Source organism: Montipora foliosa, chromosome 12 (assembly GCF_036669935.1).
Source record: "Montipora foliosa isolate CH-2021 chromosome 12, ASM3666993v2, whole genome shotgun sequence".
Taxonomy (NCBI): domain Eukaryota; kingdom Metazoa; phylum Cnidaria; class Anthozoa; order Scleractinia; family Acroporidae; genus Montipora; species Montipora foliosa.
Genome location: NC_090880.1, coordinates 22,870,149 through 22,882,648, shown reverse-complemented (window position 1 = coordinate 22,882,648; position 12,500 = coordinate 22,870,149). Strand labels below are relative to the sequence as shown.

Here is a 12,500-nt window from a genome sequence, read left to right as displayed (position 1 = left end):
AAAAATGCAAGCGAGCAATTCATTTGAGTGTTTTTAATTTTGTATTTTGATTGGGTAAAAAAAAGGCACGAAATTTTTAAGCCAATTACCAAGCGCAAATGAGCCACAGCACTCTATTAACTCAGAGGCTTTTTCAAGCTGCGTTTTTTGTTTTTGTATTTTATAGGAAAGATCACGTAAACAGCGAACTCCTTTCTCAAAGGCGTTGGCCGGACAAGTGGGGATTTCTGGCTAGTGAATATCGACAGGTAAGGACCACCTGAAGTCAGCTTTAAAATCAGTCGAATAAACATTTTCCAACTTCTGACGCAGTAACGGTTGCTAAAACGGTACTGTAACATTCTTCCTTTTTTACACAGAAAGAAACGCGCTGACTGAAACGTGATCGGTCTTTTTTAGACTGAATTACGCTAGCTTCTTTGGCAAGTTACCCCAAAATTCTCAGCTTTTCTCTCGTAACAGAGAAAAGGGTCTCTTTCTACCACTTGGCCTTCCTTTTCCCTCAATAGGTCGCCCGTCGTCCCGTCAAAAGAGTTGTTTGTCAGTTACCTTGATCCGCCATTTGTTAATTCCCACCATGTTTCTACTTCATGATCTCTCGATCTGCTGTTCACGTTCTCTTGTTATTTTGTCTTTGTTTCCCGTTCCTCATATAACGACCGTTTCAGTTCCTGTTCCACAGTTCTCTCGCCCCACTCAGACACCCTTTATTGCTCAGATGAAATCTTACGATCTCCAAAAAATTGCAGTTACAACGAGAAACACTCAAGATCGGCCTTGACTCCGAAATGGACATAATGGAAGAAGAGGAAAAGAAGGAGAGCACATCAACTGAAGGCATAGAAGAAAAGAATGAGACAAGGAAAATTGTAGCTGACAATGACAAAATGATTTTTCCCGGGACATCATCCCAGATGATAGGGTGGAGACGCGAAACGCATCGAAACGAAGTCGAGAGACATGCACGAGGGAAACAGGACATTGTTAAGTTATTTAAATGGCCGCGCGAGGGTGTTTAGTTTCTCTGTGCGTTAATTTAAAACTTTCACAAAGAAATCAATGTTTCGAAATTTATTGATAGAATTTTCTTAACATAATGTCTTTCAGAAACTAATTTATCCCACACTTACCAATGCAAGGAGTAAAATAAAACTTTGAAAACTCTGGCAGTGCGATGCGTGTTTAAAAGGAATTCGGAGTGGAGGTAGTGGGTACAAACTCTGGCAGGAGCAACACTCGAGATCTGAAACTGAGGACTAAGTGTTGCCGTTTTAATGATATATCTGCAAATGGTTAAGCCTGATTTTCACCAGCGACGCAAGCACATGCGCAAACACAAGCATATGTAGCTTATGCTCGAGAAAACGAGCATAAGCATCAAAATCAACCACGGCATCCGCCATTTTGTTCAAATTCTCAGATGCGCGAAATCTAGAATGAGTGCTTTAATTGGTCAGGCGTAGCAAATTTCCTTGTGCTTATGCTGGGTTTCGTTTTCACACGACGCAAGTGAACTCAAGCACAAGCGCGAGCACAAGGAAAAGTGAAACATTTTGATCCTTGGGCTTGTGCGTATGCTTGCGTCAACCACGTTTTCATGGTGAAATAAGCTCTCTGATGTGTCATGTCATGTTATTTATTTGTTTGAGCAGGTTGAAGTTTTGGCAGCTATATTCAGTTGATGTTGACCTGCTATACCCACCCACCCATATACTCACAGAGGATAGTCACAACACCGGGAACTTCATCCCCTATTCTTCTCGAATAGTGTGTGGGTTCTTTAAGGTCCCACAGGGAAATAATGAACATGGAAGATATTTGTGAGACGGGGCCTACGGTTTCTAGTCCTCATCCGAGAAGACTTGAAAGTCTAACTATTTGCAGATGTAATTACAAAGACAGCACTTTCTCCTCAGGTATCTTAAGACCCTGAGTGTTGGTCCGGCCGCAGTCGAACTCACGACCTCCCGCATGGCAGCCCGATGCTCAACCAACTGAGCTACCGGTGCGCGGTGTCACTTGCGTCACTAGTGAAACCAGGCATTAATCTTCTGAGATGAGAAATGACCAAGGTAGGCGATCACGTGTTTAATTTTGCGTTCTGGTTGCCGAATTCGATTGTCTGAGTTTGTTTTTATTCGCCAAGTTAATTAAAACTCAAACCCCAGCGAAAACACTCTCGTTTCTCTTTCTGTAGCTTGTAAAAATGACCGAGATGATGATAACGCTGATGATGCGTACTAAATTGACTGCTTCTCTCAGAGGCTTTTCAGTACCAATACAGCGAGAACTACAAATCCTTTTAAGAATCCCAACTGGTGGGAGGCAGGGCAGTTGGTTACTTTACAAGCGCAGCTAAGGAGGTGAACTGGTAATTAACCAGAAAACTTCATCTAGTGTTCAAAGAGGAACTTAAACTCGGAAACTCGAGTCCCCACGCAGGCTGCCGTGAGTCGCGTCACACTAAGAGCATTACCACCCCTATCCCTTATTTATGGCTGCCCAGTTGCTGAGATGACAGGAAATAAGCCGGAATCCACGAGACCGTCTCCTTTCTTCAGGCGACTTATCTGACTAGGTGGCAAATTCATCCAAGGTCTTTCTCCCTTGACCGCATCTTTTCCCAGCCATCTGGTGGAGAATGCCCGCCTTGGAGTAGGTAGATTGTTGCCATTGGATCCATGAACTGTCCTCATGTGGAATAGAATACAATCTCCAGGCTGAAACAAGCCGAACAAACAGGATTAGGAAAACTGTTTTACCAAAGCTACTATGAGTAATGAATTGAGAAACTGTTCTGGAAAGGCCACAATTATAAAAAAATCATCAACACGCTACATTTTCCAAATGGTCTCCCCCGCACCTTTCCCTATTCAAGGTTGGAAAATAAGTCTTGTAAACGCCAAAAAATCTGTAGGGAAGGCTAGTTGGAAAGATTAAGAATCGTGGGGGGGGGGGGGGGGGATTTATCCACCATCCCTAAAACGGAGTCTCTAAACCCCTTTGTCGCTTATTGAAAAATCAGTTACTAGTTACTTCATAATATATGACAATAGTTACAGAAAGAAGGACTTGTAATATGGCCCTTGGAATTCAAGGAATTTCAGAAATCAAGCATGCTCTCCGAGGCGTCCGCAATGACAGTATGTGCGTTCCATCGTAAAAACAGCGTTCGCTTGAGACGCTATTACTCAGTGCTATGGTTTCGCCCTCCGATATGGGTTTTTATGTCGTCTTGTAGTTGGGGACGTTATAAAGGGAAACCGACTTCCATGTTTTAATTGCGAATACTTTAAGATAACTTTTGTGAAACATCTGAGTGCCAGAAGTTATTCCATTCGCAGCACAGCTTGTAATGAAAACGATCGCTACACATCCTACAATATTTTGATCATCAACCAATGATGACAGCTACAACAACGGCAAAAACAATAGCATTCTTGGTGATCAGTACGTAACTTCCTCCTCACAATTTCGATGAAATGTCTGCCAGACAGGTATTGAGAATCTAGAATATTATAAGCCTTAGAGGTGTGATCTTGATATAACCCCAAATTTTCATGACTATACAACAAGGAAATCCCTGGTACTAGTTAGGAGAATGAACGTTTCCATCGTTGGAATGAAAGGGTTAAGAGGAAACTGGAGTCCTGGATCCCGTGTACAACGCCGCACTTTAGTACGTTTCATCGCTCTCGTTCTCAGAAATACCAAAATTTTTCTTTTGGTATACTCACAAAGAAGGGAAGAAACTGAACTCGAAATTAGAAGATCCTCTCTTAGTACCTTTTTGGATCGGTGAATTACAGTTACGTACGCTATTACCTCCATATCCCACGAGAGAACTTGGTAGTCATCGTTTCCGTCCACGTTTGGTGTAGGCAGAAATCGTTTCTCTTCTTCTTCATGGCCTGATTTCACCTCATACGAAATGTAAGGTGGGCCGTCAAAACGGACTGGCTTGAAAACTTTAGTCCACCTGTGCGATCCTTGAACCAGACGAAGACACGTATATTTGGAGACCGGGTCAACTGGAAGCCATATTGAACACACCTGACTCGAAAGAGAGGGCAAATTAAAGGAAAGGAACTTTATTTAAGTGTCTAATCTTCTAGCACTGGAGCACTAATTGGGGACACTGTAAAGTGAAATCAACAATTAACACAAATCAAATCAAATGTCGGTTTTTAAGGAGAGGGAACAAACCGGAGTAAAACCTCTCGGAGCAGAACAAACTCAACCCACATATGACGCCGAATCTGGGCAATTGGTGCGAGGCGAGTGCTCTCACCACTGCGCCATCCCCGCACCAATAAGTGGCAGGGTGAAACGAGATTTTTTTTGAGTTACTTGGCTCTCAGGTTAGGCTAGGTAAGACCGCCAGTCCACAGGCAAGCCTGTTACACCAGCTGGCGCTCAGAACAGCGAAAAAAAAAGGCTGGCAAACAAGCCACAAGTTGATTTGCTTTTCGTTGATTAGGTGGGACTGAGGAACGAAATTTGACTTCTTTGACAGACTGACTGCCCGAAGGACTGAATGTCTTCCTGACAGACCGACTAACTGATTTCATCAAAATGTGCCGTGCAGCACCGTTCTCTGTCGATAACAATGCTTGAGAAAAGTAAATCATTTGTCTCTCAAAAGCTCATTGTTATGAGGAGTTTTCATGGTGCGCCTGCGCAGAATGCTTGACATGGGGTAACTAACCTGCTGTCCGTCTATTTCATAATATGATTGATCCTGGTGCCAAGGGGTCTGTTTTGTGCATCCGCTGTCCTTCACAATAACGTGATTAGAGTACAGTGCGACCGCCTCAGTAATCGGAAAAAATAAGAAGGAATTATCCACAACCCAATTTATTTTATGTCCAGAGATACAAAGTCGTTTAATGCCCTGGGGATATTAATATCTGCGGAGCCGGGCTACCGGTTTGATAATGGTACTCAATTAAGTTTTCGCAGTCCAATATAAACTACTAGAAAGTAGTAACGACGCAACGACGACGGCTTCGCTAGAAATGCCAAAGCCAACAACAGCAGAACAATGCTCCCATGCAAAATGTGAGCAAGCAGCAGTAGCAGTAGCAGTAGCAGTAGCAGTAGCAGTATCAGGAGTAGGAGCAGGAGCAGTAGCAGTAATAGTAGTAGCAGTGGCAGTAGTAGTAGTCGCAGCGGCAGCTGCAGCAGCAGCAGTAGTAATAGTAGTAGTAGTGGTAGTAGTAGTCCGGAAGCACCTTAACACTAACTGCATAGGACGTTAAGCATTACCTATGACCAAGCCTCTACTAAATTATTAGAACTAAATATTGACTTGAAAAGGACTGAGAAAAAAACAGACTAATAACATTGACGAAATTAAACGTCCTCAAAAAAAAAAAAAGACGAACTCAGGAGATAAAAGCTCCTGAAATCTACCACAGTGAAACCTTGAAATGACCGGCGAACCTCTATGTATTATTCAGCCCAGCCAAAGTTACAGTAAAATGTAATAGAACTACTCATACCTTTTACCTCAAGAAGCCTTCAAACATAAAGTTAAGAGAACTAATAAGAGACAAAGAGGATAAAGCGGATTCGTAGATGCGTCGATAGCTCGACAGCTCGTTATATATGCGGCATATATAACGAGCTGTTACTGTAACTGTGAAGTTGTTCTATCAAGATTTTCATCCTTGTTGGTCTGTTTCGCATTAACCTTTTGTCATGTGTTAACATTTCTTCGTTAAATCGAGGATCCACCCCGGGGGTACTCCCATATGAAACAGACGGGGATGCGCGTCGTCTCGCTTAGGGGTGTAAATTTTGGATTTTGGTCCCGCTTAGGGTGTTCAGGGCAAAGCGCCAATATTTTAAGCCGCCAAGATCTCGTTTAGGGTTCCGCGAAGAAACACAGAATTACGCGAAGAGAAACAGAAGTCAAATTTTCTTTTTAACTTGTTTTTATGAGTCAAAATTTGCTTAAGCCACGCCCAGATTGGTCTCCTTTAGGGGTCAAAAAAAGCTTGAGCCACGCTCCTTTAGGGGTGAAATTCAAAATTTCCGACGAGCATCCTCGTCTGTTCCATATGGGAGTCCCCCCCCCCCCCCGGGATCCACTGCATAACGATCGACCAAAAACGGATATGCACTTTAAAAAGCAGTAGTATGGAGAGGCTTAAACCAAAACTCATTAAAGGGAAACTCCACTTCAACAAAAAAAATAACTTGAAATCACAGGAAATAACCGTTACAGTCAAGTCAGTCTAAAGTATCTGAAGTATTTTCAAAGAAAGTGCTTGTATCCGAAATAAATAAGTTCTAGATTTGCAAATTTCGCGTGCGCCGCCATCTTGAATAACAGTCACGTGTTACGGTTGCCCTATTGTTATTAGACAAAAGCTCTTTCTATCAGAACAATAAGACAACCGTAACACGTCACAATTTATTCAAGATAGCTGCGCCCGCGAAAATTGAAAGTGAAAATAAAGCGATTTTAAAATTCATTTTTTTATATAAACACTGTTTTAAAAACAAAATTCGAACAAATATGTTTGTAAACATAATTTTCTTTGGTTTAAACTTATTCTGTAAGAGTAAGAGTGGATGTTCCCTTTAAAACGATTACCTGAAAACCGTAAAAAAGGAAATTTGAAATAAGTTATTTACATCGTTTTCGAATACTGTGGACAGTTGAAAAGGAAATGAAAACGCTAGAGAGGATGAAAAATAAATTGCTTTATATTTGGCAAACGAAGAGAAAACTGGGCCCACACCCAGAACTGAATTCATTAAGGTGTCGTAATGGTGTCGTTGTTGCTTACCGAAGACTGGAGAAACTTGGCGGCGATTTCCCCAACACCTGACTGAAAGATAAACTCCTCATATTCTTTTATACACCTCCAATTGTTGTAGTCATGAAAGAAGGAGGTGTGTCCCTTTCGCTTTGTCATCTCGGATGGATTACGCCGATTTTCCTCAATTCCATTTTTCAAAATATTAATCCATTTCTGATCAACGGCAGCTCGCAAGCAAATCACCCCATCGTTCTGGAAAGTTAAAATGTCTTCCTCCGAAATTCCGCACTTCGAGAAAGGACCAGCCATGGTAAGTTGAAATTCGACGCAAAAACGATGGATTGTTGGATAAATCTGTTGAGATCAAAGACAATTCCGTTCAAAGGTTCAAGGATAACGTGTCTACCTGGCCACGGTAGTTCAAAGACCGTCAAAGGCTGGATAGCTTTATCCAGTGGATAAGTCGCTATCCACAGTGTAAAATATATACTCCACATTAAACATTGACAAAGGCTTTCGAACACTCCTTTACTTAGAGTGTGCATATTCAGGGTTACGTCTCTGAGCAAATACTTAAAATCTTTGCACAGACTGAAACTGTTGGATAGTGACTTATCCACCGGTTAAAGTTATGCGAACTTTGAACAATTGCAACTGGAGCTTGACGGGCAATCAAATCCCCCCATTGACACTGCGAGCGCTGAAGGCAAAAGAGTATTCAAAATTACGGAATATGGAAGCAGGGTAGCCCGATTCCCGGAGTTAGCTGGTTCTCTTCTCTGCTCAGAGAGAGGCTTTAATCTGGGCTCTTCGGTTTTCCCCTCTCATCAAGAATCAAGAAACCAACAATATATTTGATATGCCTTAATTTGCTGTTGTTTGCTTTGATTTAGTCTCCCCAATTAGTAGAGGGTAGAGTGGGACCTCATTACGGCATAAACATGATAATCGTCGTCGTCGTCGTTATCATCATCATCATTGTCATCATCATTGTCATCGTCGTGATCGTCGTCATCATCATCATCGTCATCGTCGTCTTCGGCGTCATAAATATCATCATTATCGTCGTCATCAACCGTGATCATCATCATCGTCATTAACATCGTCGTCGCTTCCGTCGTCATAATCCTCGTCATCGTCATCATCATCTTCATCAACGTCGCCGTCGTCGTCATGATCATCATCACTGTCAGGGGCACCCAACGTCAATTTTCGGAAAACATCTGTTCGGAAGACGATTTGAGATCTAGAATTTTCGGAACATTTGTTGTAAAATTCTTTGCTTGCCTGCCTGTCCTAGGATTTTCGAACATCTAAAACATGGTATAATTGCCCATTTTTAACTGATTTTTGTCCTAAAAAGGTCACGGAGAATTTTCGGGAGCCTTTTTTCTGGCTAAACTTTTCGAAAAGGTAAGTTTTGATCCCTATAATTTTCGGATCACTAGACTTTCAGCTAGGGAATCCGAACAGATGAAAAAATTTTAGGGGATAAAAATATGCCTATATTTATCGTTTAAATACTAAAATAGTTTAACACAATGCTACGTTTAACAGGTTTTGAACTATATTCTCGTTGGGTGCCCCTGCATTGTCCTCGTCGTCATCATCATGATCATTGCTCTTGTCATCATCATCATTATTTTGTGGTGTATAATTTCCAGGGAAACTATATCGTTTTTTTCGGCATCTTTCAGTGTTTTTAGTGGCGTGAGATGTCGTGATCTTGCAACTTTCGTCCAAAAGACTACGTGGAAAGCATAAGACAAAAAAAATAATGATTGCTGGTGATTTTTATAATTTTTTCCCATCTCAAGCTAAAAGCTGCTATTGATAAGCGGGTCACAAAGAACCAAGACTAGTGAAATCCTATAGAAGGCTCCCTTGGATAACTAATTAATCAAATTAAAAGAATGATGCGAAATCGGGAAAGGCTCTTCAAGAAGGTTCGAAGTTCTAAACGTGCCTCACATTGGCATTCCTACAAGAAATATCAAAATTTGATCGAAAGGCAGATTCACCTTGCCCATAGTAATTATGTCAATGATGTCATCGGCGGCTCCCTTGAGGAAGGTGATGGTAAAGCCCTCTGGAACTACATAAACCTACAGCAAACTAAGAGCATAGGTATTCCCCACTGCGAGTTGGAGACAATGTTTTTGATTCAAATGATGGGAAAGCTGAGATCTTAAACAAGCACTTCCAATCAGGTTTTACTCTTGAAGACACTTCAAGCCTGCCCCAGCTCCCCCCAAGCCCATATCCTCAAATTGATCAGCTTATAATAAACACCCCTGGATTTATTGAGAAGCAATTGCAGAAACTCAAGCCTTACAAAGCTACCGGCCCCGATCAAATATCACCTGAGGTACTGAAGACCAATGTGCTCAGATATTGCAAGTGATTTTTACTCAGTCTTATGAAGTGGTGTCCTCCCTAGGGAGTGGAAAATGGCAATCATTTCTCCCATGTACAAGAAAGATGATAAATCCTCATCTAAAAACTACAGGCCAATCTCCTTGACATGCATCTTGTGTAAAATCATGGAACATGTTTTCTGCAGTCATCTGCTGATCATCTACTAGAGATCAATAATATCCTTACCCCTCACCAACATGGCTTCTGGAAAGGCTTCTCTACTGAAATACAACTTATCTCTGTCCTCGACAATTGGTTATCCTTGCTGGACAAGCGTATCAGGACACATGTAATCTTAATTGACTTTTCAAAAGTCTTTGACTCAGTTCCCCACCAGAGACTCCTACTTAAGCTTAAGTATTACGGCATCACTGGTAATAACCTTTTTTGGATTGAGGACTTCCTTTTGGACTGCACTCAGTGTTTCCAGGTTTCTGGTACAAAGTCTTCTTGGACTAGTGTTTCCGGTACCTCTGGTGTCCCCCAAGGCACAGTCCTAGGTCCCCTCTTGTTCCTAATGTACATCAATGATATTGTCCATAACCTTAACTCCAAAATTAAGTTATTTGCTGATAATGCTTGACACTCTATCCTGCTGGGCCACTACTTGGCAACTGAATTTTATTTTAACTAAAAGTAATTTAATGTCAATTACCAAGTCTCCTCTTAAGTCTCCAGCTAGTTACAGGCTTTGTAACCCAGGAAGAGGAGGGGGGGGGGGGGGGGGGGGGAATTTATGTGAGGTTTACAGAAAGTGACTGATAAAATAAAATAGGCTATAAAGGGGTAGGGGTTCTGAGACCAACAATTGACCCAAGTACTCACCCCCCCCCCCCCCTTCCCAGGCCACATAACCCACTAGAATCAATTTCATGTCATGAATACCTTAGAGTTTTTATACAAGATAACCTAGAATGGGACTCCCATGTAAAATCTGTTAAGCACAAAGCCATAAAGATACTGGGTCTTCTACGTAGGAATTTTTCTAGAAGCAGGCAATACGTTAAGACCCAAGCATACAACTCTCTCGTAAGACACCATGTAGAATATGCATTAGCCGCTTGGGAATCTGTTTGACAAACAACACAAAAGAGCATGGGCGGCTGTCCAACATTGCACTATCACATTTGTCTGCTCCGATTTTCACAGTTTTCCAGTGTAACTTCTATGCAGCATTCGCTTGGCTGGGAAACTCACAAAGTCCATTTGTATCTAAGTGCCGCTACCATGATGTATAAAGATGTGCACAATCAGACTCACTTAACATTTCCTGCATCTGTCACCTTAACTCATAGAAGCAATCGCTCCAACCACCCTCATAAGTTCAGACATATCTTTGCCTGCACTTTTTTCCCTGCTGTCATCCCCCTCTGGAATGGTCTTTCAATGGCTGCTGTTAATGCTGAGTCTGTTACTGCCTTCCAAGTAAATGCTTTGCCAACCATAAGACAATAGTGCAACCCAATGTAAATATTTATACGTTGTAAATAATTTAAGTTTGGTATTTATTTATTTATTTTTGCCCCCTTTTCTCTTTTGTCGCTGACTGTTTTAGTATCCTGTACAGTCTCACAACTTCTAAGATTATTACACATGTATGTATGCATGTATGTAGTAGGAGAGGATTCGTCTTGCTTTAAAGCGGATAAAAAACTTTAACATTCACAAATCTTCCACTGGAGAAAGATTTTTACGATGTTGCAACCTCAACATAAGATTTAAAAATTGATTGCTTTCACGCACACGTATAAAAGAATGAATTCAGGCAGATCTAACCAGACTTACCTTAATACACAGGTGAGCTGCAAAAATCGATCAAAATATCGCGTGACCATGTCGAGGAAACGCAAAGAACCTGGGCATGAAAGTGAAGTCATTACTGTACAACTTCCGGGTTTGCGAGCCCTTTTTTGGGTTAGTTCAATGGTTCTCTTATCTACAGGTGGAAAGCAACAATGTCTAAGGCAACGGAACCCGGTTCTGCCAGCGGAGATTCCGCACAGTGTACTGCACAAGAATGCTGGTTAGCTTTGCAAAATTTAAGATCTCAGTGTCCTCTTGTTCAATGCATCACGAATTATGTGTCCATGGACATCATGGCAAATACTCTTCTTGCCATTGGTGCATCGCCTGCTATGGTTCATGGTGAGTTGCACGCTTTCATAGTTGTGAACAAATACTTGAAGAGTTTACTTTTGGAAACTTTTAAAAAAGAGGCGGCGAGGTGAGAGCAGTGAACGTGATGAGAGTCTTCCACCGATTTCCCGGCAGGAGCTGTGTCGAGGTTTGCACGGACCGAATCATTTTTAAAATATATTTTGGATTAATTTTTACCATAGGGACTGAAAATGGGTGTAATCCAAAACTTACTTAAAAAGCTCGTCTCAAAATTACGAACTATTAAATTCGTACGCACTTAATTACCGGCTCCTGGGCTTGAGGGAAATATTAGCAAAACAAGTTACCTCTAACCTCAATTTCATTCAAGACCAGGGAAACTAAACGATTAGTCGAAAATGCCTGAGACACTAAAGGTGAGATTTCATTATTTTTAACACTCATAGCTGAAGAGGAAGTGGACGAATTTGTACCCATTTCATCTGCACTTCTGGTGAATATTGGCACTCTCTCTAGTGCGTGGATCAAGTCCATGCACAAGGCTGCTTCAAAAGCTCAAGAACTACGGAAGGTCTGGGTGTTAGACCCTGTGGGTGCAGGTGCCACTAATCTGAGAACAAAAACTGCAAGGGATCTAACAATTTCTTATAAACCTACCGTGATCAGGGGAAATCCTTCAGAAATCATGGCTTTGGCCAAAAGTATTTGCACTGGAGTAAATCTTCAAACTTTAGGTGAGTTTCAAAGTATCTTAATTTTAACTTATTTTGAAGGTGTATTGTACCAGGAACGCAAAATGTTAATACGACAGATACTCATAATTATGGAATAAACAAAAAAGCACTGTGTGCATTAAACCATTCATTTTTATGATGGTGTTGTTAAAACATGTTCCCATTCATGAGGCAAAGACCCCCATGGGAGGGGGGGACTCCCATATAAAAAGGACGGGGGTGCTTGTCATACCTTTTAGGGGTTAAAAAAGCGGTTTTGGTACCTCTTAGGGTGTTCAGCCTGAAACGGTCCACAGCGGGAGCTTTAGGGGTACCTTTTAGGGTATTGAAATGAAAAATTATGACAGGAGATGAAGGGGCAGGGGGCGAAGACACCACAAGAGGCAGCGCCAAGACTATCAAGAGCTTTGCATAAAATGTTCTTTCACTAGATTTTATAGTACCTTAATGGCCTAGA

The 12,500-nt window shown here is 41.6% G+C and overlaps 3 protein-coding genes across 3 annotated transcripts in view; 2 read left to right on the top strand and 1 right to left on the bottom strand.

The window, feature by feature from the left end:
• LOC137979918 (ciliary microtubule inner protein 1-like) overlaps positions 1-1,057 on the top strand; it is a 1,791-nt gene extending 734 nt beyond the window's left edge. The window contains exons 2-3 of the mRNA XM_068827231.1: positions 167-248; positions 750-1,057. Of these exons, the coding sequence (XP_068683332.1) occupies positions 167-248; positions 750-1,019 (352 nt within the window). The 3' untranslated portion in view covers positions 1,020-1,057. The remainder of the gene's footprint in view (positions 1-166; positions 249-749) is intronic.
• Positions 1,057-11,031, bottom strand: LOC137979917 (probable phytanoyl-CoA dioxygenase). The gene is made up of 6 exons (XM_068827230.1): positions 10,977-11,031; positions 9,574-9,705; positions 6,801-7,127; positions 4,709-4,813; positions 3,826-4,053; positions 1,057-2,720 (listed from the first exon to the last, which is right to left on the bottom strand). The coding sequence occupies exons 3-6, from the start codon at positions 7,080-7,082 to the stop codon at positions 2,493-2,495; spliced, it is 843 nt and encodes a 280-aa protein (XP_068683331.1). The 5' UTR covers positions 7,083-7,127; positions 9,574-9,705; positions 10,977-11,031; the 3' UTR covers positions 1,057-2,492.
• Positions 11,032-11,081: 50 nt separating this feature from the next.
• LOC137978874 (uncharacterized) overlaps positions 11,082-12,500 on the top strand; it is a 4,316-nt gene continuing 2,897 nt past the window's right edge. The window contains exons 1-2 of the mRNA XM_068825989.1: positions 11,082-11,336; positions 11,756-12,043. Of these exons, the coding sequence (XP_068682090.1) occupies positions 11,147-11,336; positions 11,756-12,043 (478 nt within the window). The 5' untranslated portion in view covers positions 11,082-11,146. The remainder of the gene's footprint in view (positions 11,337-11,755; positions 12,044-12,500) is intronic.